Source organism: Monopterus albus, unplaced genomic scaffold, assembly GCF_001952655.1.
Source record: "Monopterus albus unplaced genomic scaffold, M_albus_1.0 scaffold382.1, whole genome shotgun sequence".
In the NCBI taxonomy this organism is placed as follows: Eukaryota; Metazoa; Chordata; class Actinopteri; order Synbranchiformes; family Synbranchidae; genus Monopterus; species Monopterus albus.
This window is the reverse complement of record NW_018128262.1, coordinates 106,528-108,293: the sequence shown is the minus strand read 5'-3', so window position 1 is coordinate 108,293 and position 1,766 is coordinate 106,528. Positions and strand designations below refer to the sequence as shown.

The window sequence follows — 1,766 nt, the reverse complement described above, 5'->3', positions numbered from 1 at the left end:
ATTTGCTTTCTGTTCTTTGTACAAAGAGTGAAATGTTAAATACCTTTATAATAAACACATTTCAATCAGAAAGTGCACCAGGAAACCGCCCCCCACCCCACCCCACCCGGCCCTCAACCCAGTAACGCATTATCATTTTGGCCCTCCGAGGTGAAAAGTTTGGGCACCCCTGGTCTAGACCTTACTTTGTAAAGTGTCCTGAGATTACTTTTGTTGTGATTTGGTGCTGTACAAATAAAATTTGATTTGATTTGAAATTTTAAGCAAGGCTGTTTCAGTACTCTGAACCTGGACTGAAATGGCTCAAAAGGATTGTTGCTCACAATGTAATTCAGAAACATACAGTATTTCAGAAAAACGCTGCCACTGGGGAAGAAACTATTGATGGTTGGGAGGGAGGTGGCTTAGGTGGTGCACCACTGGGTTGACACGTGAAGGATTAGCGAGCTGCAAATATACAGCAATATAACTCCTGTTTGAGAATTCCCTTGTGAGTGTCCTGGTTAAACTGTTTGAGTCTGGCGCAGCTTGAGAAGTGAACTGAATGTAATGATTATCGAATGCAGTGCCTCTGACTCAAATAGCCAAGTCCAGAACGATGGTGAGATGGCTGTTCAATCCTTGGTGATGGGCCAGGAAAGTGGAATACAGAACTTCAGCATAGAGGGAGATGGAGAAAATGAATCTGAGGGCTGTAAAATCCCAGGATCTGGTCAGTGTTTGGCCTTCGGGACCAAAAGCTATACAAAGTTGGGTGGACTCTATCAATGCAAGGTGATGGAAGCTGGAAGAAAGTCACATGTTGCTGGTGGTGGTGGTATCGAACAGAAGAGCAGCAGAGGAAGTAGGCGGAGCCATACAAATCAGTGCTCTGAGTCTACAGGTAGCATATTGTTTGTGTTAGAGCACCTATGCAGAGATCTCAGAACAGCAGCAGGGAGAAGGAACTCTTCAAACCTGAGACCTGGAGCAGTCACCAGAAGAAGAGTGGTCCACAATTCCAGTAGAGAGGTGGAAGAAACTCACTGATAGTTACAGAAAGTGATTAATTTCAGTTATTTAGTCCAAAGGGTGGGCTACCAAATATGAAGTTGAGAGTTTCAATAATTCTGTCCAGTCCATTTTTGAAGTTCTGTGTGGAATGGGTCAGATGTGGTTTGTTTGTGTTGTTCCAATGCAAACAAAAGAAATGAACATGAGAATACCAAAGAATTTGTGATTGCAACAATTTTGTGTTATGGTAGGACTTTATTGATCCCACAATGGGGAAATTCCTGTGTTCCAGCAGCAATAGAGTGCAGCAACAAAACACAGAACAAACACCACAAAATCTGACAGAAATGCAGGGGTGCCAATATTTTTGGCCATGACTGTAGATAAAAGTATGGTTTGTAGTGTCTTTACATATTGATATAATGGAAGGAACCTAAAAAGACATGAGGCGTGAAGGGTGGGGAAGCATAGTTTGACAGAGAGATTTTAGAAAAGGAACTGATAAGGAAGGACTTTGGAGGATGCCTCTTGTCCCCTTGACTTGGTCATAGATTTATACACATTAAATAATATGGTGCTATTGTCTGTTTGAAGTTAACAAGTGACTCACCTCTTTTCTGCCTCATATTAGGGCTGGGGTTGGTCCTCCTGAAGCCTGACTCTGGACTTGATGAATTAGACTGTTTCAGCATCATCTTACTCACATTCCTATTGGAGTAGAGGGACAGGTCAAATGGTCCAAGTCAATGCACGGCAGCAGGAACATCAGCAAC

At 42.8% G+C, this 1,766-nt stretch overlaps 1 protein-coding gene across 1 annotated transcript in view; it reads right to left on the bottom strand.

Annotated features, from left to right (window-relative positions):
• LOC109951381 (guanine nucleotide exchange factor DBS-like) overlaps positions 1–1,766 on the bottom strand; it is a gene marked incomplete at its 5' end in the record, with an annotated part of 148,395 nt that overhangs the window by 42,207 nt on the left and 104,422 nt on the right. Inside the window, 1 exon segment of the mRNA XM_020585859.1 lies at positions 1,604–1,701. Within this exon segment, the coding sequence (XP_020441515.1) occupies positions 1,604–1,701 (98 nt within the window).